At 56.6% G+C, this 23,617-nt stretch overlaps 2 protein-coding genes and 1 pseudogene across 2 annotated transcripts in view; all 3 read right to left on the bottom strand.

Annotated features, from left to right (window-relative positions):
- LOC106488064 (protocadherin gamma-C5) overlaps window positions 1-23,617 on the bottom strand; it is a 230,036-nt gene that overhangs the window by 124,270 nt on the left and 82,149 nt on the right. The gene's annotated exons all lie outside the window — the stretch shown is intronic.
- On the bottom strand, window positions 2,418-5,051 carry LOC136993368 (protocadherin gamma-B5 pseudogene; annotated as a pseudogene).
- On the bottom strand, window positions 14,273-22,032 carry LOC136993369 (uncharacterized). The gene is made up of 4 exons (XM_067305040.1): window positions 19,402-22,032; window positions 18,937-18,987; window positions 17,849-18,044; window positions 14,273-16,963 (listed from the first exon to the last, which is right to left on the bottom strand). Exons 1-4 carry the CDS (start codon window positions 21,924-21,926, stop codon window positions 14,273-14,275), a joined length of 5,463 nt encoding a protein of 1,820 aa, XP_067161141.1. The 5' UTR covers window positions 21,927-22,032.

The following is a 23,617-nucleotide window of genomic DNA, read 5'->3' on the forward strand; positions in this document are numbered from 1 at the left end:
TACCCGTAGCATCACCAGAACTTGAGGGAGACATTCCAGCATGTATAACTATGACAACTCTTAATGAGATAATTTCGGGGTTTTCTGGTTTTCTCTTGCTAGAACAGAAGTAACCCATTCCGCCCGTATCGATATTAATAGCTACATGTTGCTAAACTTTGCTTTTCCTATAATGCGATGTTCTTTTATCATATCTGTATGTAGGAGAACGAGAAGACACAGCCCTTCCCTGCAAACATACTTCCATATATGAAGACACTGGACAGAGAAAAACAAGAAATTAAAATCGATCCAATCAAAAGATGTCTCCATCTCCAAACAAGCGGAAGTCCGTTTCTCTTGGTAAAGATGGAAACACCATCTTTTTTAATAGTAAATCATAATTAGCAAATCACTCGTATACGCGTGATGTCCTGCTGACTAGCCAGAATCCTGGGTGCTCACCCTTTATATATATGCGTACACATACATAACACAGGCAGACACATTTAAAGACACCTTCCTGTTTCTCCTCTTTTTGTCCTTGCATAGACCTTCCAAAGTACAATAAGACTTCATGAGGGAGAATTTTCAGTACCCCTGCAAGCTACTCCAATATTAGCGAGCCAACGCAATAGTACACATATTGCTCGCTTAGACACTACCTTTCAGGGGGGAAAAATAAAACGCAGTCAAAAAGGCCGGCTTCACCGACAGGCTGCGACACAAAAGAAGCCACCTCGAGTGACGAGGAAATTAATTCCCCTGGCAAATAACGACTCCCCCGAGGAGAAACGAAACTGCACAAGCAATCAAAAAAAAAAAAAAAAAAAAAAAAGGAAAATCCGTTGAAGGGGCCGAAGATACGACAACAAGCTAAGGGGATTTTTTTTTTGGACTCATTTGTTGGAAAAATCGGTCATAAGAAGCCAAGATGTCTCGTTAGACAAAGACATTAAAGTAGGAAATAAAAGAAAAAGTATAATTAATCCATAACAAATGCTATTAATCCAACGTCAGATCAAACAAAGATAGCATTCATTTAAAAATAATCCTTTCGTTTTCTGCTTTCCTGCACCACTACAAAAATACAAAGTCTATAACCTTAAAATAGCATATCTCCCTTTCCTATCCCCTAATTACTATTGGAACGTAAAAGTATTCAATGAAACCACACGTTCCGCTCAGACAGACTAGAAAGATTCATACACGGTGAAAGTATCTTTACGTTTGCCACAGTACCACGCTATCTCTAACAATTAAATTTATTACGTACCCATTACAGACCGTAGGAGAAATAGCATCATTACCATCGGCTATACAACAACGTCTCCCTTTACCTGCACCTGCATATAAAAGACACAGCGACGACCAGCAAAAGTGACGGAGCACTACCACCATGGATGGAAAAAGCCTTAAGAAACAGCCGAACAAAGAACGCAGAGAAATCATGTCCGTACAGAAACAACGTGTCCCCCCACTCCCCAGTTCCACTGTTTCCGCACCAAAAGCTGGACGGTTAGACGGCGACACTCATTTCTTGCTTCAGAAGGGAAGTTAGGCTCTTGCCAACCCCGGAGGCACTCTTTTGTCGCCCCATTCACGGACACGCGCTCACATTTCATTTGGAGATACATTACCGAAACAACATAAAACATTTCTTTCGTGTTCAACACGATCAATCACGTGCAAATACATCTTTTTGGGGAAAAAGAGATCATTAAAAAAAAACAAAACCCACCCTCTTCGGCACAAAATGTTAATCACATTTTCCCAGTCCCCAAGTGCAGAATCACTAGACCTCATCATAGACAATGAGGAACCACATTCACAGGTACTAACGTACGCTATATTATACGGGACAAATAGCATGGCCAGAACCTTTCAACTGAGCCTAAACGTGTCATTTCTGATGACCCGAAGAGCACCTTTGTTCACTTCCTCCTTTTAGGCAAAGAGGGAAAAGTATTATCTCCTCCTTTCATAAAAGGGGGATTCTATTTTCCCATTACAACAGACAAATAGAAAATAAAGAAAAAAATGGTCTGAAGTCAAACAAAGATTGAGAGGTTTGAGACGCTTACAGACCTACAGTGCATCGGGGTCCGATGGCGGGTCTACCGCCGGTCTCTCATTAAAATCCCGCTATAATTTGGAGGAGGGAAAAGCAGTGTTGCCTGAAGTATGACTTACATGATATTTCACGAGCTGCAAGACTGCCGTGACTGGGTATGCAAACACCCATGTCATTCAGTGTGGCAACGGACATCTACGTAACTAATTTCTAAGATAGCTTATAAAATGACAAGTATCCCCCATCAGCTCCCTGCGGCATTCTCCTCGGTATATTTCCGAAAAAGTTATCCAAAGAACCCTACGAAAGCACTTGCTGCTCTTAAAAAGAAGGCCTTATAGTATTGCTTCATTCATTCATTCATTCATTCATTCACTTCAACAGGCACCCCTCTTTCGGATTCAATATTCAAATATAACCGTGGAGAAGCATGAATGTTGCTAAAGATTAACAAAACCATAAATGAACGAATACAGGTGGTAAGAAGAGAAGGAAGGGTGCGAGAAGACGGCTGGGTCGGCTTACAGACCTGCACTGCGTCGGGGTCCGGCGGCGGCTCCGCCGGGGCACGGCTGCTGCTCGGCGTCAGCATCCCGGGCGGGTCCCCGCTGAGAAGATCCTCGACGGCCCGGCTGGCGAGCGGGGCCGGCAGCAAAGCGCACTCCGCCACGGCGCGGCCCGGGGCCACGCACAGGTTGTAGGAGTAGGGCAAGGTGCCCTCGCAGAAGTCGGCCGGGAAGGCGGCGCCGGCCACGGAGAGCCGCTCGGCGCCCAGGCAGCGCAGCACGGCGGGCGGCCCGGCGCGGCGCACCCGCGCCGCCACGGCCAGCGCCACGCTCAGCACGAACAAGGCGGAGAGCAGCGCCAGCGCCAGCACCAGGTAGAACTGCAAATCCGCCGGCGACTCGCCGCCCGCCGCCCGCTCGCTCAGCGCCGGCAGCGCCTCCTGCAAGCTCTCGGCCAGCACCACGTGCAGCGTGGCCGTGGCCGACAGCGCCGGCTGCCCGTGGTCCTTCACCGCCACCACCAGGCGCTGCCTCGCCGCGTCGCGCTCCGACACGGCCCGCGCCGTGCGCACCTCGCCGCTGTGCAGCCCCAGCCCGAACAGCGCCGGCTCCGTCGCCTGCACCAGCTCGTACGATAGCCACGCGTTGCGCCCCGAGTCCGCGTCCACCGCCACCACCTTGGCCACCAGGTAGCCGGCCTCGGCCGACCGCGGCACCACCTCGAACGGGCCCGCGACCGGGCTCCCCGCCGCCGCCGACGACGACGAGGACGCCGGCGCCGGCCACAGCACCTGCGGCGCGTTGTCGTTGAGGTCCACCACGAAGACGCGCACCGTCGCCGTCGAGCTCCGCGCCGGCGACCCGCCGTCCTGCGCCCTCACCTCCACGGCGAACTCGCGGCACTGCTCGTAGTCGAAGGAGCGCTGCGCGTACAGCGCGCCGCTCCGCGCCTCCACCGACACGTAGGGCGCCGCCGCCGCCGCCTCGCCCGCGCTGCCGCCCACCAGCCAGTAGCTCACGCGCCCGTTGGCGCCCGCGTCCGCGTCCCGCGCGCGCACGCGCAGCACCGCCGCGCCCGCCGCGTTGTTCTCCGCCACGTAGGCGCTGTAGGCGGCTTCCTCGAACACCGGCGCGTTGTCGTTCACGTCCGACACGGCCAGCGCCAGCGCCGCGCGGCTGCAGAGCGCCGGGCTGCCCCGGTCGCTGGCGAGCACCGTCACGTTGTGCTCGGCCGCCCGCTCCCTGTCCAGCGCGCTCGCCGTCACCACCTTGTAGGAGCTGCCCGACGACGCCACGATCGCGAACGGCGACTCGCCCTCCAGCTCGCACCGCACCTTCCCGTTGTCGCCAGAGTCCGCGTCGTGCACGTTCACGACGGCCACGACGGTGCCGGGCGGCGAGTCCTCGGGCACCGGGCTCGACACCGACAACGTCGTGATCTCGGGCGCGTTGTCGTTCTCGTCTGTGATCTCTACGTGTACCTGGCAGTGGCCGCGGAGCCCGCCGCCGTCCCTCGCTTCCACTCCGAACGTGTACTCATGCCTCTCCTCGAAATCCAGAGTCCCTTCATTTCGGATGGCGCCGCTGTCGCTGTCTATGCTGAAGACAGCGCGGACAGCCTCCGGCACGTTGCTGAAGGCGTACGACACTCGGCCGTTGGAGCCCGCGTCCGCATCCGTGGCTCGCACTTGCAGCACCAGAGACCCCGCCGGCAGGTTCTCCCGCACTCGCGCCTCGTAGGCGCTTTTGCTGAACACGGGCGCGTTGTCATTGGCGTCTGTCACGCTGATGCGAAGCTGCACAGTCCCCGACCTCGCTGGAGCCCCGCCGTCCACCGCCGTCAGCACCATCTGAAAGGAGCTCTGCTTCTCGCGATCCAAAGCTGCTGCTAACACCAGCTCGGGCTGCCTCTTGCCGCTTGGCGTCTCCGCCACTGCCAGCGAGAAGGACGGGTTTTGAGTGAGCTGGTAGCTGAGCAGCGAGTTGCTTCCTACATCCGGATCTTGCGCCATCTCCAGCGGAAATCGCGCACCCGGAACAGTCCATTCACCGATCTCCAGATCGAGAGCAGCCTTGCTGAAGACCGGCGAGTTGTCGTTGATGTCCTGGATGGCCACGTCGACGTGGAAAACGTTGAGCGGGTTCTGCACCACCGCCTCGAAGCTGACCGAGCAGGACGCAGAGTCGCCGCACATCTCCTCCCGGTCCAGCCTCTCGCTCACGTACAGGTGCCCGTTCTCCGCGCTCACGGCGAAGTATTTCAGCTGCCGTTTAGCCGCCGAGACCAGGCGCAGCTGCCGTGCCGGCAGCTCTGCCGGGCTGAGCCCCAGGTCCCGCGCCAGCGGCCCCACCACGGAGCCGCTGCCCGTTTCCTCGGCAATCGCGTAGCGCAGCCGCTCCGGCGCCGCCCGGCAGCACACCGGCAGCAGCACGGCCAGCAGCGCGACGTGCCTGGCTGCAGCCCGGCGCTGCGCTGCCTGCCTCGCTCCCATCCCCGCCGCTCGCCGCCTTCGCTGCGCCTCTCCTCCCGTCCTCCGGCGCTGTGCTGCTCTGCAGATCCCCCGCAGCTGGCTCGCAGATCAACCGGCGCGGCGAGAGCCAGCCGCCTCTGCTCCACTCTGCTCCGCTCTGCTCTCCCGTGCTCTGCTCCGCTCTGCTCTCCCGACTCCGAGGCGGGCGCTGTGCGAGCGAGCAGCCGCCCCGCGAGAGGCTGCGGCAGCTCCGGCTCCGGCTCCGGCTCCGGCTCCGGCTCTGGCTCTGGCTCTGGCTGCGGCGCAGCATCGGGCAACAGCGGCACCCGGAGTCCCCGCGCCGCCACTGCAGCTCGCCCGCAGCAGCCCAGGGCCCCGCGAAAGCTCCATGCTGCGGCCGCGCTCTCCCTAAGGGAGCTCATCATCCAAGAGCTGCTCCGTAGCAGCCTCCAGGCGTTACCGTGTGCCAGCCCGTGCTGTCACAGACCGTGGCCTCGGGGAAGCGATCAGTCGTCTTCTCTGGGATCGGCTTCGGTAAGTCAGAGCTGCGGTTTCAGCTGTTGGCGCCAAAGGTGGTATCGTGATAAAGATATGCTGTAGATATATTTGGTTTGGGCGGGGATGAGGAAAGCCGCCTATCAGCGGCATAGCGAAAGCCATCCCCTTCGACCTTATTTATCCAGCACAGCATGCATCGCACAAACATGTGCACGCCCGCGTCCTGCTGGAATCGGCATTTCCTGCAAGGTTCACACGCCGCTCTTTGATTCAGGGGCATAGCCAGGTGCTCCTTTAGCACCTCGGCCTCGAGAGTTCCGTGTCTGAAAGCGTTGCAAAACTGGAACACATCTCCTCTGTAAGGTAACTCGCTTTCAAGGCCGAGCCCTAATCTACAGTCTGTCAGCCTGCAGGGAGTGTCTGATGCCCTGAAGGGATTCACCATCAAAGCATTTAGCTTCCCCTAGTAGGTGTCCTGCCATAATGATGACAACGGTTCTCTAACCTGCCGTGCTCTAGTGAGGCTTGTAGCACTTCGCCCATACTTGTCTGGCCTACGAATAGGCTGTAATCTGCAAACAAATGATACTGTGTCTCCATTTAAGAGAGAGCAGAACATATTTTGTATGAGCACCAGGGTGGTTCCCCACATTTGACAAAGAGGCGTCTGTTTGGAATAGAGACCCGTTTTAGAGCTGAAAGCTCCAACCCCTGGGAAACAGTTCTTACAACCGGAACTCCCTTGTCCCGGGCCAAGGGTATTCCAGCAAGCAGCGAACAGCTCTCAGGAAGGCCTAGGAAAGGCCTCTGGCTTCAGCAAGTCCTACTTCCAATTTTGCAAACACACACTGCTTTCTGATACACCAAATTCACTCTTCTGTCACTCCTGGCTGAGGAACACGTCTTATGCAGACCATGCAGTCATAAGGACTCGCAGGTGGCTTTCTCGGCACAGCCATAGACACACGTGACTCCATTCTCATCTCTTCCACACCTCAGCCTCTCCATTCTCCTCAGCGCAGTGACCCCAAATGGCATTTCTCGCAATGCTTTGCAGCCGTTGAGTTTAGGCACAGACCCCACTGTGCTTGTTCCTGTTTCCCACCCCATCACTACATTATTGTGGTCATGAGCACGTGGACCTACTGATAAAGCACACTGGTGATCTCAGTTTCTGGCAACGCCAGCCCTGACTGTTCCCCAAGGATGTATGAAGCCTCACACTTTGCAGCCTCAGAGCCCTGCACAAATGCAGTCCTGTTTACCACGTGGAAGCCGCATGGCTTTTACCCGTCAAGAAACCTCACATTCCCTGGAATCCATGTGTCGCCTTCTTTTTTCACGACACACCATACTATGCATACCACACTCCTTGCCATGTGGTAGCATCACCTCTGGAAGCGTGCAAGCTCTCTACATATATTTATAAAGAGCATAACATGCCTTTGACCATAAGTAAGACTTATGGTATATGGGCTATAGGGTATTTTGTTAGGGAAGTACCTCTTCCAAATAATTACCAGCCACAGGAAAAGCTGTACTGCAAGCTAAAGGTCGTGAGAGGAATAACAAGACATTACGCACTACAAACGTGGCCTAAGCGCTCCTGGTATAAAATAGCTGTGTGAGTTCTCACTACTTCCACCTTCCACCCAGATCTCATACCAAACAACTAGCCTACCACTGCTCTCAGGTTCCTGAGTACATACTGCATTCATACATTGTTGGTCACATCAACACAGTAAAGCTGGAGGCATGCAGAAGATGCCAGCGTGACAGCATTCCCACAGAGAGGCAGGCGTTCAGAAGCCTTCACTGACATGGGACCTCCCATCAAAAAAACAAAACCAAGAAACCACAAAAGCCCTACAGACAGTATCTGTTGCAGGCCTGAGGAGAATGGGAGAGACGTGCGTGACAGTTCTCTAGGCCCTTCTCAAGTGCTGGCAAACTCCAGGAACAGGGACAGCCATCACTCGTTTCCCACCCTACAAAGGCTAGAAGAGATGGAAAACTGAACCATGCATCTTCCATGAACAACAGCTTTCTTTCTTTCTTTCTTTATGTATTTAGAATACAGTTCTAAGCGGGGGCAGCGCTCACTGAACTGCATTGCCTCTGACTTCACGGGTCCACTGAGACAGTGCTTTCGACTTGACACAAGAGCTTTCAGTTCCCCAAAGAACTAAGAAGGCATTCTGTCCTCCTCTTAATGACATCGAGGGCTCCACACGCCACTGGGAACCATGCTCCAGCTTGCTTTCTCACACTTTGCCCAGACTTCCAAGGCCTAAGGATAGGCTGCCGCCTATAAACATACAGTTGTTTATCTCCGCTCACAAGCCGGCAGAGTACCTTGGGAAGAGCACAACGGTGATCCCCTACTCAGGTCACGTGGTGCCTCTCTCGTATGCACATACATTTCACACCTTGAAACTTAGCAAGCAGTCATGTCGCTCTTCCAGCCTCTTACTCCATCCACAGCTTGGAGCTCAGTGTTCTCCCAAAGCAGGGAAATCCAGCGGGCAACCAGCAATACACAGGCACACCTAGGAACGAACCCAGGCTTCTCTACTTCCCTCCATGGCATGCCTGAACCTCTCACTTCTCTTCCACGCAGTGATGCGATGGGGATTTATCACAGTGCTTTAGAGCCACCAGAAGACTGTGCTATCTCCGTGCTCAGCTCCCTCCCTCCTGCAGCTGATGGCTCTTCTCTGTGGATCCCAGACACAGCCAGGAAATTCGTTGTCCCCACAAAGGATCCTCCTGCCTCGTTTCCCCACCATCGAGGCAAGAGCGATGGGCAGGCTCAGAACACGCCACAAGTGTCACTGCTTTTCCTATCGACTTCCCCGCATGATAGTGGTCCTCAGCACCTAGAAACAAAGTCAAATCAATGCAGTCCCTTGTTTTCCCCTTTTGCACTTCTATTTCCAGTAAGCCACACCAATTTTGTAAAGGCCTGTGCTTAGTTACAAGGAAAAGGAAAAATGATTTCACACTGTTGTGTTTGAGACCCTGTTGCCTTGGGGAGCTTCTAGGCAAAAGTCCTGTTACCCAGCCTTATCCAGCCTTAGGATATCATGTTCAGCTGAAATTATTTCTGCCTGCAACTGTGACCTTCCTTATTGCATAGAATGACAACTGTGTGCCAAATATACCAACTAAGACCAACGGAACTGTTACACTACAGCCAACTCTTTCACCTGCCCTGTGTCTACAAAAACTTAGGTCTTCCACTTGCCTAAAAATGCACCTGGCAACAAGAAATGAAAGTGCAGAACCAGCAGCATGGCCATTTTGAAGCCCAGACTGACCAAAGGAACCGCAGTAACCAGGCGTACTACCCAAAGTAACCTAACCTAAAGTAACCAAAAAAACCCTCAAGACATACATTCATCTCCACTTTTAACAAGACAGCATTAAAATGTGCTTGTTTTACACATCTCCTGTGTCCCCCAGTAGACAATCACACACAATCCGCCTGACTCTCATCTCAAACCCTTCACAGCTTGTGTGGTTGTCTTTGGCCCTCATACGTTGTAAATGAGTATCATCAGATGACCAGCTGGACAAACCATTTCTCCATGACATGCATCATGATCACAGCATTGACCTATGGAGACATTCATCTGCCCAACTTGTTATTAGGAGGAAACATGAAGGTTCTAAAGTATGTAAACGATGTGCAGCTAGGGTGAAAAGCTAGGTCATCGAAGTCTCTACTTAAAGACAGTCTCCTCCTTCCAAAGCGCGTCTCCTTAGGAAGGTGCAAGATCTGCTACTAGCAAAAGTTGTCATCTCTTCCCAAAAGCTAACATGCACAGGAATAGCTGAATCATAAACAAAAGGCAGTAAAATGAGTTACAGCCTGGCACATTCTTCCAATACCTAGCCCAAGCTAAAGGCAATGCAAAACAGAAGTACGCACACGTATCCCACGCTCCATGCCGACTCTAACACTGCCGAAATAATTCAGCAGGTAGCTCGCAGGAACACGTGAATGTGCACACATTATATTCGTGAGTAACACAACCTAATTAGCCACTACTTACAGGTAAAACAACAAATAATGCTGAACACTGGGCACTAAAGGTAACACACACGATAGCACGCCAGTATAACTGAACTGCTCATTAAACTTGCTCCTTTTCTGTCTCTCTGTACCTGGCTGGCAGAGAAGAGAGAAGTCCAAAAGAGAGTAGGTGCTTTGCCCTGAGCACAGCCTGACACTGACTTGGGTTCTGTCCATAAAGCGGTTGGGGTGGACTTTCTTGAAATCTCTGCAGCTCGAGGACCACCATAACAAGGATCTCACATTGTTTGGTTTTAGCACACTGCCTGTGTGCTGCAAGTACTCCTGCCTGCAACTGTGGCCTTCCTTCTGGCATTTGAGAAGGCCTGGTTGCAGCCGTGGGCAATACAGGACGGCACACCGAGGTGCAAGCTGTTGCCAGAAGCACTCTAGAGCAGGCCATCCATGTCAGTGTGTGTCCAGCTGCAAAGAGGGGTATCAGAGGTGCCGGGGGTGTGCAATAGTGCTTGTTTACTTCCTGCTAACCATCTGGAGTAAGCAACGGGTGGGGGTGTATGCAAGTGTTCTCCCCGAGTTCCTTCTCACAAAGCAGGAGCTCAGATTTCTCAGTCCTTTTTGGGTATTAATGTACACAGCCACAGCCTGCAGGTGACCCCAGTGAGGCAAGTGCTCCACTACTGTCATTTATGGCTTCTCTGCCCCAAGTCTGCCTTGAAAATTCACCCCCAGAGCCCCTGGAAGTCAGTGAGGCCTCAACTTGCAAGCTAGGCCCTCAATTCTTACTCTGGCCTATACACAAGGGTAGAGCCCTTGCCCTCATTTCCAGAGACTTGCAGGAGCTCCTGCTCATTTTGTGCTGAGCGGCCTGCTCATCTCCTGTGCCTCTGAAGCCATAAGTGTAAATCTCCGTGTGTTATGAGAGAGAATGAGAGATTCTGGTTTAGCTTCTCTGCTTTCCCTCAGCAATACAATTCTGTCTTCAGGTGCTTGTGAGCTTGTCTAGGGAATTAAAGTGTTCACTGACAAACAACCCCAACTGCTTCAAAAGCAAAAGCCCACTCCATAAAGTTGAATGAGGAAGACTTCCAGCAAACAGAGCTTGAAGATGGCTCAAGGCTAGGAACACCTAAATGCAACTGTGGTGAAACTCTCCATTGCAGTGTTAGAAGGCCATATGGGTGGGAAAACAAGATTTGCCACAGGACTTGTTAGGCATTCTAGCCACGCAGCACTTCTAGAGATAGACAGTTCTTGCTTGAAGACACAATCCTCAAAGGACTGTCACCACCTTTAAGGACAGGAATAACAGGGTCTTAGCCGAACTGGCACAGGCCTTGGCGCAAAGCCTTTAATCAAAGCATTCCCAGCTAAGTGCACTGCTGACCCGCCTACCTTCCTCTCCCTAATCCAGCCTCTCACCCTCCTTGCACTGCCTGCACACACTTCAGTTGGCACAGAGCCATCTGACTTTTGGCCCTACCTATGCCACAAGCAACCGCATTGCATTCAGAGACATATTAAATAAATATATATGTATAACAAAGCCATGCTTTTCATAGCTTTAAACATTAAAGGCAGGGATGCTAATTGCTCCTCCTGTCATGCCTTTCTAACAGATGCCATCTTTCACCCATTATCAGGCACACTGAGGCCTAGCTTTAGGTCATGACAACAAACATGGCCAGCATTTGAAACATCCACAAACAAAGGAATCATAGCATAATAATTTAGATTGCAGCACTCCCAGCAGGTCTATAGTATCTGGTAGATGACAAAGAAGCAGGAGGCCTCCCCCAGAGCTCCCGGTAGAGATGACAGCCCATTTTGGGAGCAATTTTTTTTAGACAGAAGGAACTGAGATTGCATGATGCCACAACTATTTGCTTGATGTAGTAAGTAAGACAGAAGGGAAATGCAGCAAACCACATGCAGCAAACCACATACCCTGTGTCCTTCAGCAGTCCCTCAGACAGAATCCCTTGCCTCAAACCTTTCATAGCTTATATGGTTGTCTTTGACTCTCACAGTTTTCAAATGCACATCACCCAAACTCCAGCTGCACTAACCATTACCAGCTGCACATACACACCATTTCTCTCGATGAGGCACCAGGATCGCAGCGTGCACATATACACACAAGGGAGGTACATCTGTACGCTCACCACACCAGTAAGACAAAACACACATGTTCTAAAGCATATGCATGATGTAAGGCTGAAGTAAAAGACGTGCGGGCTTACAGCAAAGACTAGGTCGCCAGACTATTGCCTTAAAGACACTGTTCAAGATCCTCCTTTAAGGAAGGACACGTGCTATTGCCAAGATATGCGACTCTTCTCCTAACATAACGTTGGCAGCTATTCCCCAAGAAAAAATATTATTGAACACAACAGCACGCACACATCTCCTACATGCCACACAAACTCTAACCCTGCGGAAAAACAAACAAACAAACAAATGAACAGGACCTGTTTCAGCTGAGCAAGAGACATTGACAAACAATGCATCAGTACCCAAAGCTGTGCCTCCAACTACAAAGAAACCCGCCTACAGATAGGAAAGCCCAGCACTAGAGAAGTCTAGAGCAGCAACGCAGTCAAGCTTAAAACCAGCGTAATGGTCTTGCTGGAGGGACTCACCAGGAGGGTGTCTCCGCTGGCGCTGCAGGCGCTTGAGGGCTCTTCTGAGCAGTAGCTCAGATCTCTCTCTGATGACAAGTTGTCATCAGTGTGCATGGATCTTTGTACCATATGGCCCTCCTGTGCCTAGGAAGCCAGAAGTGTGAATGTCTTCTTGCAGATCTCCTCCGGAATCTAAGTCTCATGGGGGCTAGCACAGCGTATATGAGAGATTCTGGTTTAGCTTCTCTGCTTCATCTGCCTCACATGTAAGAATTCAGTCTTCAGATGGTTGCGAGCTTGTCTGGGGAGTTCAGCGTTTGCTGCAAAACAATGCTGACAGGTGCAAAAGCAAAAGCCCACTCTGTAAATGTGAACGAGGAAGACATGTAACAAACCAAGCTTGCAGGTGGCCCAGGCCTGGGAAACCTACATGCAGCTGTGATGACACTCTCCATCATGGTGTTAAAAGGCCATACAGGTGGGAAAATGAGTTTCACACAGGAATTAGGAGGCATTGGAGTCCAGCAGCACCTTTGTATATACGGAGTTATTGCCTGAAGACACATTCATCAGAGCATTGTCACCACCTTCAAGGACAGGCATAACAGAGTCTTAGCATAACTGCCATGGGCGTTGGCACAAGGCACGATATCAAAATATTGCCTGGCCAAATGAACTGCTGACCCACATATCCCGCACTTTCTCACCCAGCCTCCCACCCTCAGTGCACTGCCTGACAACCCTTTACTTGCAATGCAGATAATATCTGACCCTAGGCCGTATATAGGCCATAGGTGAGAGCATTGTGTGCAGTGACATAATAGCAAACATGTTCATCAGAGCCTGTTTTCAGCTGAAAACATTAAAGGTATCTATGGAAACTGCTCCTCCACTCGTACATTTACAGCAGATATCATCTTTAAACCATTATCACACACTTCGAGGTCTAGCTTGAGATCATGACAACAAATAAGGCTAGAATTTGAAGCCTACTGAAATGCAGGAATCATAGCATGATTTTTAGTTTATGTCACTTGCAGGAGGTATATAATAAAGGTATCTAGTAAGTAACAGCTACTGAGGAGGCTCCTCACAAAGCTCACAGCATAGACCATAGCCACATTTCCTCAGTCACACTTAACAATAAATAAGACTGGATGAAACCGCAGCTGTGGATGGAAAATAAAAACTAAGACCAACATTTCCACCCATCTTCTATTCACTTAAAATTAGAATTCAGACAACTTTTCAGCCAGCCCTATGGCTACACAGACAGAATTCTTCAGCCTGACTAAACATAGTGCAACAAAGGTGCAAGCGATGACCCAGCAATGCAGCCTCATATAGGCTCTTTTTGAACTTATATCTCTCCGAAGACAAGGCGACATTTGGCTGCAACAGGGACACATGCGCCCTGGCGTGCACCAAGCACCTCGGAAGCCTGCGTGCTCATCAGCAAAGAAACCTCCTACTCTCTGGGAACAAAGGCTCACCTCGTTCTGCCACGAAGGGACAGAAAGTCTCTCTGTGAACACGCTCTTCCTCCTCACCAAGGTCTTCCTCACCAGCAAATGCTCACACTCTACTTCAGACCGACTGAGACACCCAGCAGGGTCACCGACCCGTAGGCAGCACATCTTTACACAGAATCTCGCGCTGCCTAAATGCTTGTGATTCCATTACCCGCCTACTGATTACATCCGTTTGAAATAGTTAATATCAGAGGAAACGGGCGTGTTGTAAGAGGAGTGTGATAACATCAGCGACCGATTGGCAGGCTTTCTACAAATTGCAAAGAACAAGCCGATCACGAAGAAAATACCTTTAAAAAAAAGAGTTTACGTTTCTGACAGTTCCGCACCATCTGTAGCGCTGCAAAAGCAAATTATAGCGGCAATCGGCTTCGAAAACCCTGCCCAAGGAGCAGGCAATTCAAAACAAAAGCACGCACACACATCCCACGCTCCATGCCAACCCTAACGCTGCCACAGTAATGCAGCGGTCAGCTCGCAGGAACAAGAGAGAAACACCGATATATTGGGTGCACGCATCTTTGCCTGATTGGCCTCTACTTAGAGCTAGGGCTATGTAGGGGTAACACAGAGCACGGCCGGAGAAGCGCGCAGCAGCAGCACAGCGAAGCTTAAAAGGAGCGTAAGGGTCTCGCTGGAGGGACTCACCAGCAGGGCGTCTCCGCTGTCGCCGCGGGCGCTCGAGGGCTCTTCGGGCAGCAGCGGCGCGCCTTTGTCGGGCGGCGGCGCGGCCGGCAGCGTGTCGGAGCAGCTGCCGGCCGGACAGCGGAGCTGGCTCTTGCGCGAGTCGGCCGTGAGCGAGACGTCGTGCGAGTAGGAGTGCAGGAAGGCGCGGACGCCGTCGATGCCCACGAAGTGCGAGGCCGGGACGGCGCGCAAGGCGCCGCTGCCCGCGGCCAGCAGCCGGGAGCGGCGCCAGCGGCGCAGGCGCAGCGCCAGCAGCGCCAGCAGGAAGGCGAGGAAGAGGCAGCACACGGCCGCCACGGCCACCACGAGCCAGCGCGTGAGGCTGCCGCCGGGCTCGCCCGGCGCCGCCGCGCCGCCCAGGTCCGCCAGCAGCTCGGCCACGCTCTCGGCCAGCACCACGGTCAGCGTGGCCGTGGCCGACAGCGCCGGCTGCCCGTGGTCCTTCACCACCACCAGCAGGCTCTGCCGCAGCGCGTCGCGCGCCAGCGGCAACCGCGCCGTGCGCACCTCGCCGCTGTGCAGCCCCACGCGGAAGAGCCCCGGCTCCGTGGCCTTGGCCAGCTCGTAGGACAGCCAGGCGTTCTGCCCCGAGTCCGCGTCCACCGCCACCACCTTGGCCACCAGCGCGCCGGGCTCCGCCGAGCGCGGCGCCAGCTCCACGCCCGTCCAGCCCGCGCCCGGCGCCGCCGGCGGGTACAGCACCTGCGGCGCGTTGTCGTTCTCGTCCACGATGAAGAGCCGCACCGACACGTTGCTGCTCAGCGCCGGCGCGCCGCCGTCCTCCGCCCGCACCCACAGCCCCACCTCGCGCACCTCCTCGTAGTCGAAGGAGCGCAGCGCGTACAGCGCGCCCGTCTCCGCGTGCACCGACACGTACGACGAGAGCGGCGCGCCCCGCACCTGCCCCTCGCACAGCCGGTACCGCACGCGCGCGTTCTGCCCCCAGTCCGCGTCCGCCGCGCGCACCGTCAGCACCAGCGCGCCCTTGGCGTTGTTCTCGGGCAGCCAGGCGCTGTAGCGCGCCTCCGCGAACACCGGCGCGTTGTCGTTCACGTCCAGCACCCGCAGCGGCAGCACCGCGCTGCTCCACAGCGCCGGCGACCCGCCGTCCGTCGCCCGCACCGTCACGTTGTACTCCGGCACCTCCTCGCGGTCCAGCTGCCTCGCCGTCACCACGCTGTAGTAGCTGCCCAGCGAGCTCCGCAGCCGGAACGGCAGACCCGCGCCCAGCGAGCACCTCACCTCCCCGTTCGCCCCCGAGTCCCGGTCCTGCACGTGCAGCAGGGCCACCACCGTCCCGGCGGGAGAGTCCTCCGACACCGCGCTCAGAGACGACGTGACTGTTATTTCGGGTGCGTTGTCGTTCACGTCAGTCACCGCGATCACGACTTTCGCCGTGTCGGAAAGGCCCCCGCCATCCTTCGCCTGCACCTCCAGCTCGTACGAGCTGCCTTCCTCGAAGTCCAGCCTTCTCAACAGAGCGATCGCTCCCGTTTCCGTGTCCAGCTGGAATATTTGCGATGCTTTCACTGAAATCTTCTGAAATGAATATTTCACCTCTCCGTTGAGCCCGGCGTCGGCATCGGTGGCTCTGACGGTGAGCAGGGCGGAGCCCACGGGCACGTCCTCCGGCACGCGCACCGTGTACAGCGCCTGGCTGAACACCGGCGCGTTGTCGTTCGCGTCCAGCACGACCACGCGGATCCGCGCCGTGCCCGTCCGCGCCGGCTCCCCGCCGTCCAGCGCCCTCAGCACCAGCTCGTGAAACGCGCCTTCCTCCCGGTCCAGCGCCTTCGCCAGCACCAGCTCGGGACGCTTCTCCCCACCGGGGCGCGTCTGGACGGCCAGCGAGAAGTGCTCGTCGCCGCTCAGCTCGTAGCGCTGCAGGGAATTGCTCCCGCTGTCCGGGTCATGAGCCTCAGCCAGGGGAAACCGCGACCCCGGCGCTGTTGTCTCGCTCATTTTCTCCTCCAGCTGCAATTCCTTGAAAACGGGCGCGTTGTCGTTAATGTCTCTGACCTCCACTTCGATTGCATAAACCTTCATTTCGCCCTCCACTATCACCTCACAGCGCAGCACGCACTCATCCGCGGCTTCGCAGAGCTGCTCTCTGTCTATCCGTTCCGCCGTCACTAAGTGCCCGGTCTTCTCATGCAGAGCAAAATATTGCCTCCTACCTTTGTCTGCGATGCGGGCGCCGCGGTGGCGGAGCGCCGCCAGCTCCAGACCCAGGTCCTTGGCCACGTCGCCCACGAAGGAGCCCTTCTGCAGCTCCTCGGGCACCGAGTAGCGCAGCTGCCCCCACGCCAGCTCCCACGCCGCCACCAAGGCGCACCACAGCAGCGCTCGCCCTCGCCCTCGCCGGCACCAGCGCCTCTCTCGCGCCAACATTTCAAAGCTCGGGCCGCCGCTTTCGCCCTGCTGCTCCCGGCCGAGCCTCCCCTCCACTCGCAACAGCAGAACCAGGCTCCTTCCGCGCCGCGCTCTCTCCTGCGCCGACCTTGCAGTCCGCCGGCTCCTCTCTCTCGGGCTCGCTTCTGTTCTCGCGCTCTCTGGCTGCCGATCGGCCCATCGTGAGCAAACAGCGACACTCACAGCCTCAAAGAATCACTGCAGCGCTCTGGCGCCGGCAAACGTCATCCCTACTCACAGCTCCACTCCTTCTCAGCCGCATATGCGAATGCCCGCTCACACTATGCTTGATAACATTGCACCGAGACGCAAGACCACATCTTCACGCTTCAGGCATGTATTCACCCCATCATACACCGCAGGCTAGCATCAGATTCCAACGAACTTCTAGCAACATTCAAAGACTTGAGCAACGCTGGAGAAATGGCATGGTAGGGCTTTCCCATGATGGGAAAGGCTTTTAGGAGCAACAGGAACCTGCACAGGACAAACTGCAAAAACAGCGTGGCCGTTTCGAGGGGAGGGGCGGGGGGGGGGAAATGCAAGCGTTGCTTTCTGTAACCATCCTCTATATTATAACACAGGACTACTATGAGGCACACGACTACAGGAAACGGCTGCCGGACTTCATCGGGTGGTAACCATAGTAAAACACGGGACACACAAGTTCCGAGCAGCCGGGAACTCTCCTCAGCCTCAGGACTTGCACACGCCTTTTCATCGGGGCCTCCCCACTCTCTCCCGGGGTGACCCCCCCCTCCCCCGACGCTTTTCAACACCCAATGCCCAACTCGTGGCGCTCCCAAGAACACCTTCCCCAAGGAACCCCTGTGTCTCTGTGCTGCCCCCTCCTCTCAACCTCCCGGCACCTTAACGTCAGGCACGTTTCTAAAGAGCACCCGTCTGGACCTCTGCAGGTAACGTCCTACCGTTGCCATTCTAGTTACAGCCGTCTTCGGAGCCCACGCGCTCACACGGCTCCTTCGCTCCAGCACGCCGTGAAGCACAAGCGGGGCTCTGGAGCCGCACCTCGCTGACTTGCAGGCGCCTTTGCATGCCCAGGGCCACTGCTGCTGTAGGCGCCGATAGCCCGCGACGGTCATTGAACTCGGCCTTTCGCAGCCACTTTCCCCAGGGGTAAAGAAAAATGCTCAGCGTTATCTCGCCCTCTCCCCCGCCCCCGCCCCCAGACAAACCTTCACACTGCTGAAAGCCTTTGGGTGCTCTACAGAGGGTGGAACGAACGAGATATGTGTCCAAAGCTGCCTCCGCAGCCGACGTGTATTTCATTGCAGCAATGACATGCGAGTGCTTTTTTTCTTTTTATTGCTTTGTTTTTCCAGAGAACGCTTACAATTTTCCACTTGGTGACTGCAATTCCATACAACGCGACGGTTTCCGAATACTCACTGCTCGGCAGCCTTCGTTCAAGCAGTGCATTCCTACATCGCGAGTGACAACTCTTAGTTCAAAGCATGCGACAAACACTGTTAAGAGGCAGTTAGCATACGACAAGGAAAATCGGGGGGGAAAAAGGAGAATGCAAATGCTCTAACGAGGAATACCACATCGGCACCCACTTCGAAGGCCCTTTCGCACTTCACATCAGTTCTAGCTTCAGGGCAAGCCCTTCGAAGCGACACGTGCAATTTCTTTACAACCATCCGCTCAGATTGAATACCTGCGCACGATTTGGTATAGTTGCAGTCTACCCCGGCAACGTTCCTTCTCCTATATGTCCGAGGCGAACTCAAGGACATTCCCTCTCTTCCTCCCTCCCCGCCCACAACCACCATTCCCCTCGGGAAGTTGGGTCTTCTGTACTCGGACAAAACCACCTTTATCGACTGCTGAGTTGGAAGAGCGTGAAGCAAAACGGATGGATGTAAGGACTTCGATGAGTCATCCCGCAGCGCCGTTGTATTACGTGCTGATACACAACAGGGCTACCGCTATACACCATCAAAGCAATTGTTCAGAAGATCAAACACACTCCCCAGAAAGAGAGGTCCCGGGCCCGCGGAAGGCAGAGAGCAGAGCTTGCACCACATTGCACCAAAGTACCCGTTACTTCAGGCTCTTTAGTAGCCGGGGCGGGGGGGGGGGGGCGGGTTTACAGCGCAGGCTTCAGCAAACGCCTGGTTTGTCTTTTCAACCTCGAGACCGTGCTGCAGCACAGAAGTGCGGTTAGAACTGCTGCTTTATTTCCTTACAACGAGTGAGACAAGGGCTTAACAGGACGCTCCGCAGCTAACTCTGCTCCGCAAGCGCTTCAGAAACGGCTACAGAGGAAAGGAAGAAAAACAAAAAAACCCCGAACCAATGAGGAAGCCAAACTTTTTTTTTCTTTTTCCTTTTTTTGTTGCTGATGTTGGTGGTGGTGGCAGCAAACCGTTGTAGTGGCTCGGGATACGAGGGAAATTGCTGACGCTAATTGCGTCTGTAAGCTTCCTCTGGGAGGAACATTGCCGCGTCTCTTAGCCCGGGTCCCTCCCCACTCAGGGTCTGCCAAGTGCTGAACACCCTGTTCCACGCCGTCTTAGGAGGGAAGCGTCAAGCCGCTGACTGTGCTCACGTAGCACTAGTCAAAGGCAAGCTTGCCGAACGGTGCCGCAGGCAGCGTCCCGTGGCTCTGCGGTCGCGGTTGCTCCGCGGGGGGGAGGCCGCTGGGGAAATCCTCTTCCCCGGCAGCGCCCCCGCCCGTGCCGCAGCGCTGCGGCGGCAGGCTGGCGAGGACCGGCTTCAGGAACTTGAACTCGCTGCTGCCCGAGCCCGTCGTGAGGCTCACCTCGTAGCAGTAGGCGTGCGGCAGAGTGCCCGTGCCGGCTGCGTGGGCCACGCCGCTCTGGAAGTCGCCGGGGCCGTAAAGCACGGTGCCCTCTTTCAGCGCCTTTCTCTTGCACACCTTGCAAGCGACGAAGGCTGCGGCCGAAGCGAGGAAGAGGAGCGAGACGAGGGCCAGGGAAACGATTAAATAAAGCGTCAGGGAGCCGCCCTCGTCCTCCGGGGCCAGGCCGCTGCGCGGCATGTGCGCGTCCGAGAAGCCGTCGAGCAGGAGCGCCCCCAGCACCGCGGTGGCGGACAGCGGCGGCCGCCCGTTGTCCCGCACCAGGACCACCAGCTTCTGCTTCACGGCGTCTCTCTCGCTCACCGGCCTCCTCAGCCGCACCTCCCCGGTTTGGGCCCCCACGGCGAACAGCCCGGGCTCCGTCGCCTTGAGCAGGTGGTAGGAAAGCCACGAATTCTGCCCCGAGTCCGCGTCGACGGCCACCACTTTGGTGACGAGGTAGCCCGCCTCGGCCGACGTGGGCACCAGCTCGCTGGACGGCGGCGAGCTGTCCTGCGCGGGGTGCAGCACCACGGGCGCGTTGTCGTTTTCGTCCACCACGACGATGCGCACCGTGACGTTGGCGCTGAGGGGCGGCGAGCCCGAGTCGGCGGCGCTCACCACGACCTCCAGCTGCCTCACCTGCTCGTAGTCCAGCGGCCGCAGCACAAACACCTTCCCGTTCTCGGAGTTCACGGAGACGTAGGAGCGCGGCGCCCGCTCGGCGGGGCGCGCCGGCGCCAGGGAATAGCTCACCTTCGAGTTGGGCCCCACGTCCTCGTCCGCGGCGCGCACGGCCCCCACGAGCGCGGCCGGCTCGTTGTTCTCACGCACGTACATGGTGTACGACGTCTGGTTGAACACGGGCGCGTTGTCATTGACGTCGGAGATGTCCACCGTGAAGGTCTGCGTGGTCGTGAGAGGCGGGGACCCCGCGTCGGCCGCCGTGACGGCGAGGACGTACTGCGCCCTCTCCTCCCGGTCCAGGGCGCTCGCTGTCACCAGCTCGTAGTAGTTCTTATAGGCAGGCCTCAGCGAGAAAGAGGGCTGGTCCTCGAGCGAACAGACGACCTTCCCGTTGTCCCCGGCGTCCCGGTCCTTAACGACAAAGAGGCCGACCACCGTCCCGGGCAAGGCGCTCTCGGCCAGGGGGCTGCTGAAGGAACTCACCACCAGCTCCGGCGCGTTGTCGTTCACGTCCACCACCTCCACCACCACCTTGCACAGCGCGGAGAGACCCCCGCCGTCGCTGGCGCGCACGCTCAGCTCGTGTTTCTCCGCCGCTTCGAAGTCCAGGCGCTGGGTGACACGAATTTCACCACTCACCGGGTCGATCTTGAACGCCGAGTGGCTGTGCCCCACCGCTTGACCGAACGAGTAGCGTATCTCCCCGTTAGCTCCCACATCCGCATCGGTTGCGACCACTCGCAGAACCACCGAGTCCTCCGCGGCATTTTCCAAAACTTGTCCTTTGTACAGCTCCTGCGTGAAGACAGGAGCGTTGTCATTTATGTCCAGGACAACGATGCGGATCTGGGCTGTCCCGCTCCGGGGCGGAGAGCCTCCGTCCGTGGCAATGAGATTGAAAGCAACCTCCGGTTGCTCCTCTCTGTCCAGCGGCTTTTCCAAGACTAATTCGACGGACTTGCCAACTTCACTGCGACTCTGGAAAGAGACGCTGAAATACTCGTTCTCGGGAGCGATGCTGTAAGCCTGCAGGCTGTTGCTGCCAACATCTAGGTCCCGAGCCCCCTCCAGAGGGAAACGGGACCCCGGCTCGCTCATTTCCACAATCTTAAAAGTCACTTGTTCCTCCGGGAAAACTGGCGAGTGGTCATTGATATCCTCTACGGCCACCTCGATCCGAAAGAACTGCAGAGGGTTGCCCAGCAGCAACTCAAAGGCGACCGTGCACGTGACGGACTGGCCGCAGATCTCCTCCCGATCGATCCTCTCCCTAACTGCCAGGCGGCCGGTGCTGCGGTCTAACCGAAAATACTGCCGGCTGCCGTCCGAAAGAAGCCGGGCGTCGCGAGCCCGGAGCTGCGCCACGTCCAGCCCCACGTCCTTCGCGACATGAGCCACCAGGGAGCCGCTCTCCCCCTCCTCGGCGACGGAGTAGCGAATGGGCTCGGAGCGAACGTGCGGCACGGAGAGCAAAACACAGAGACAAAGCACTTGCCTTGCAGACGCCATGTCGGGCCCGGCGGACACCCTCCCTCTGCCGCCTCGCCTGCCCGGTCCTCCGCGGAAATGCCCGCACGGAAACGCGGCAGCCATGCGGGCGGGCGCCCCTGCTCGCCCAGTCCGCTACGCGGCCCGGAGGGCGGCCCAGGAGGCCCGGACGCCGCTCGCACGGAGGACCGCTCGCCGCCGCGCTCGCCGCCCCTCTCGCCGCCGCCGCCGCCGCCGCCGCCGCCGCCTCCCCGCGCCGCAGCGCCGCTGCAGCGCCGCCTTGGCCAACAGCACCACCCTGCGGCCCGCGGCCGGAACTGCTCCCGCCGGGCCGCGGCCGAGCGCTCGCCTCCCCCGCGCCGCCGCCAGAGCCCGGCCGCCGCTGGCACCAGCCGCTCGCCAGGGGCGCCGCCGGGAAGCCGGGGCAGGGCGGCCGCGGCCGGGCCGCGGCGGTGCCGAGGGGAAAATCAACGGGGGGCGCACAGTGCCTTGGCAGAGTCCCTGCTCCTGCGCCCGGCACACGGTGGGGGCTTCTCCGCACAGAAGGGTCGAACTCCGAGCGGAAAAGAAAGAGAAGAGAAGGGAGAGGGAGAAGGGAGAAGGGAGAAGGGAGAAGGAAAAAAAAAGGGAAATGGAGAAGGAAAATGAGAACAAAAAACGCGGACAGCCTCCGGCACGTTGCTGAAGGCGTACGACACTCGGCCGTTGGAGCCCGCGTCCGCATCCGTGCCTCGCACCTGCAGCACCAGCGACCCCGCCGGCAGGTTCTCCCGCACTCGCGCCTCGTAGGCGCTTTTGCTGAACACGGGCGCGTTGTCATTGGCGTCTGCCACGCTGATGCGAAGCTGCACAGTCCCCGACCTCGCTGGAGCCCCGCCGTCCACCGCCGTCAGCACCATCTGAAAGGAGCTCTGCTTCTCGCGATCCAAAGCTGCTGCTAACACCAGCTCGGGCTGCCTCTTGCCGCTTGGCGTCTCCGTCGCTGCCAGCGAGAAGGACGGGTTTTGAGTGAGCTGGTAGCTGAGCAGCAAGTTGCTTCCCACATCCGGATCTTGTGCCATCTCCAGCGGAAATCGCGCACCAGGAAGGATCAGTTCACCGATCTCCAGATCGAGAGCAGCCTTGCTGAAGACCGGCGAGTTGTCCTTAATGTCCTGGACGTCGACGTGGAAATCGTTGAGCGGGCTCTGCACCACCAGTGCTTCTCCGAGCTGATCCGCAGCTGCCGTGCCGGCAGCTCTGCCGGGCTGAGCCGCAGGTCCCGCGCCAGCGGCCCCACCACGGAGCCGCTGCCCGTTTCCTCGGCAATCGCGTAGCGCAGCCGCTCCGGCGCCGCCCGGCAGCCCGACGACAGCAGCCAAGCGCACAGCAGCACTGCCCCGGCTCCCATCGAGCTTTGCCTTCCGCTGTGCCGGCTTTCCATTTTCAGCAGTCCGCGCTGCGCTCCGTCCTCCCGCCCCTTCCCTTCCTTCCGTGCCCGTCCGGCACTCGCGGGCACCGCAGCGCGGGGCGGCGATCCCGGGGCCGCCTCGGCCGCTGCTGATCTCCGCCAATCTGCTTCGTGCTCTCCTTTCTCTCCGCGGAGAGTCTTGCACCGCGCCTGCGCTGTCTACTCGCAAAATGTCCTCTAGCAAGGTAAGAACTGCAGGGGAGACGAGAATCGTCTTGTCGACCGCTCGCCGCCTCTCCCGCCGGCGCTCGGTCGTTCTCGCCCTCCCAGCGGGTGTTTCTGCCTGTGCCGGTCCCCGCCCGCCCAGCACTGGGCGAAAATTCAAGATAATTGATTACTAATTTAG

The sequence above is a fragment of the Apteryx mantelli genome, chromosome 14 (assembly GCF_036417845.1).
Source record: "Apteryx mantelli isolate bAptMan1 chromosome 14, bAptMan1.hap1, whole genome shotgun sequence".
NCBI classification, from domain to species: Eukaryota; Metazoa; Chordata; class Aves; order Apterygiformes; family Apterygidae; genus Apteryx; species Apteryx mantelli.